At 35.8% G+C, this 1,651-nt stretch overlaps 1 protein-coding gene across 1 annotated transcript in view; it reads right to left on the reverse strand.

Moving 5' to 3' along the window:
* Positions 1 to 234: 234 nt before the first annotated feature.
* The window catches only part of LOC127750787 (ubiquitin-conjugating enzyme E2 D3-like), an 11,727-nt gene continuing 10,310 nt past the window's right edge, over positions 235 to 1,651 (reverse strand). The window contains exons 4-5 of the mRNA XM_052273273.1: positions 581 to 743; positions 235 to 451 (exon numbers count right to left, since the gene is read on the reverse strand). Of these exons, the coding sequence (XP_052129233.1) occupies positions 327 to 451; positions 581 to 743 (288 nt within the window). The 3' untranslated portion in view covers positions 235 to 326. The remainder of the gene's footprint in view (positions 452 to 580; positions 744 to 1,651) is intronic.

Consider the following 1,651-nt stretch of genomic DNA (forward strand, 5'->3'; position numbering starts at 1 on the left):
TGGTGAAACTTGTTGTTAGCCAAGAACCACTTGATAGGGGACTTTCAGCCTACAAGCCACAACAATTTTCCATTTTTTTTTTTAAATTAGAAAACTTTTAAATACATAATGTAACAGCCAACTTTTATGACTGAAAGTGTTACTTAAGATTCAAACAGAACTGTGGCAACAATAGTACCCTTTTCCATGTGTAAAAAAACTTTCAGTAAATAAATTTGAACAACAGAATTTCTTTGCATTATTTATGAAGGCACACCAGTGCAGTAACTCAAAACCATTTTTAACTGATGCCGGACTCAAACCGTTTTAATGTACTTGATGATAAATTAGGAGTGAGGTTCGGGCATGGCAAATCGTTTTGTCCACAGCCTTGCAATCGCATCGTGCTCGTCTGTTTTCTCATCCCTACTTTTTCTCAATACTTTCGCAATTGAAAGTGTCAGAGGATCAGCTGGAACAGAATAAGTAGGGACCGCTTAAAATGAAAGTTGATATTAATTCAGTTACAGTCATCTTCATTTTTTTTCTGGGTTTGTTTCCCATTGTACCCTTTTGACCCTAAAAAGAGAATAGTACGTACCTTCATTTGCTTCCCCTATGAGCTGGTGAAGGCTTATTAGCACACTCGAAATGGTCATGCCACTTGTCCAGGACCCTCCGTCCTCGGGCAACTTCAAGGTGTCTAGGCACACATTGCCAAGTTTATTGAAATTGCAATGATAAATCCTTGTCTTAAAGATTACCTGCAATGAAACAAAGTTGTCATTTTAGTATCATTGGATGGGAGAAAGTGGTACATTTACACAGACTTTGCTATTATTTCATGGTAGCAAGGATTGTGGCCCTTATTTCCCTGTAGTAAAGTGAAAATGCCACCTTCTTAAAAACAAACTACACAGCATAAAAAAAAAATATGTATTGCAGGGATTAAAAATTATTGATCAAACTTATTTAGATTTGGGGAATAGAAAGTGATTTATGAGAATAACCCCAGTGTTTGACAGAATTCCTCATAATGAATTTTTGGTCTTGTGATAACCAATCTAGGCTTTACGATAACCAGAAAGTTCGATGATAATAAATGTTGCAATTACTATAATTCTGTTCAGACTTTTGCACTAGGTATTGGAAAGTAAGTATATCGTGTGGAGTTCCCTCAAGTTGATTAAAAAGTGCACACCTGGGTAATTCTAAACCACGTTACATTTTCCAAATCTTTATACATGCTGAATACTTATCCCAGAAGAGTGGTTCTTTTTGTCCTTGACCCAAAATTCTGGGTCTGATTTTTGATTATTTTTTTTTAACTCTCAAAACTTAAAGGTATTCATGAAATATGAACCCAAGCCAAATCTGGGCTCTGTAGCTCAAATGGTTTAGGAGATATAATTTGTTAAAGTTTTGAGGGGAAAATAGCGGCTTTTGAAGGTGCTATAGGCATTACTCTATGAATCTGTCCTGTGAGGTTAAATCTGACTACACCATTTGAAAGAGGATAAAAAACTGATTCTAAAACACCAATGCCAAAAAGTTGGATTTGTGTTTTCTACCCTTCGACTACAGGTATCAACAAAATTTAGCATGTTAGCGTAACTCCCATAGCAAAAATAAATGGTCTCCAATTGTCACAGAATTTGGTGTACAGCTTCTT

Source organism: Frankliniella occidentalis, unplaced genomic scaffold, assembly GCF_000697945.3.
Source record: "Frankliniella occidentalis isolate FOCC.00 unplaced genomic scaffold, Focc_3.1 Scaffold259, whole genome shotgun sequence".
NCBI lineage: Eukaryota > Metazoa > Arthropoda > Insecta > Thysanoptera > Thripidae > Frankliniella > Frankliniella occidentalis.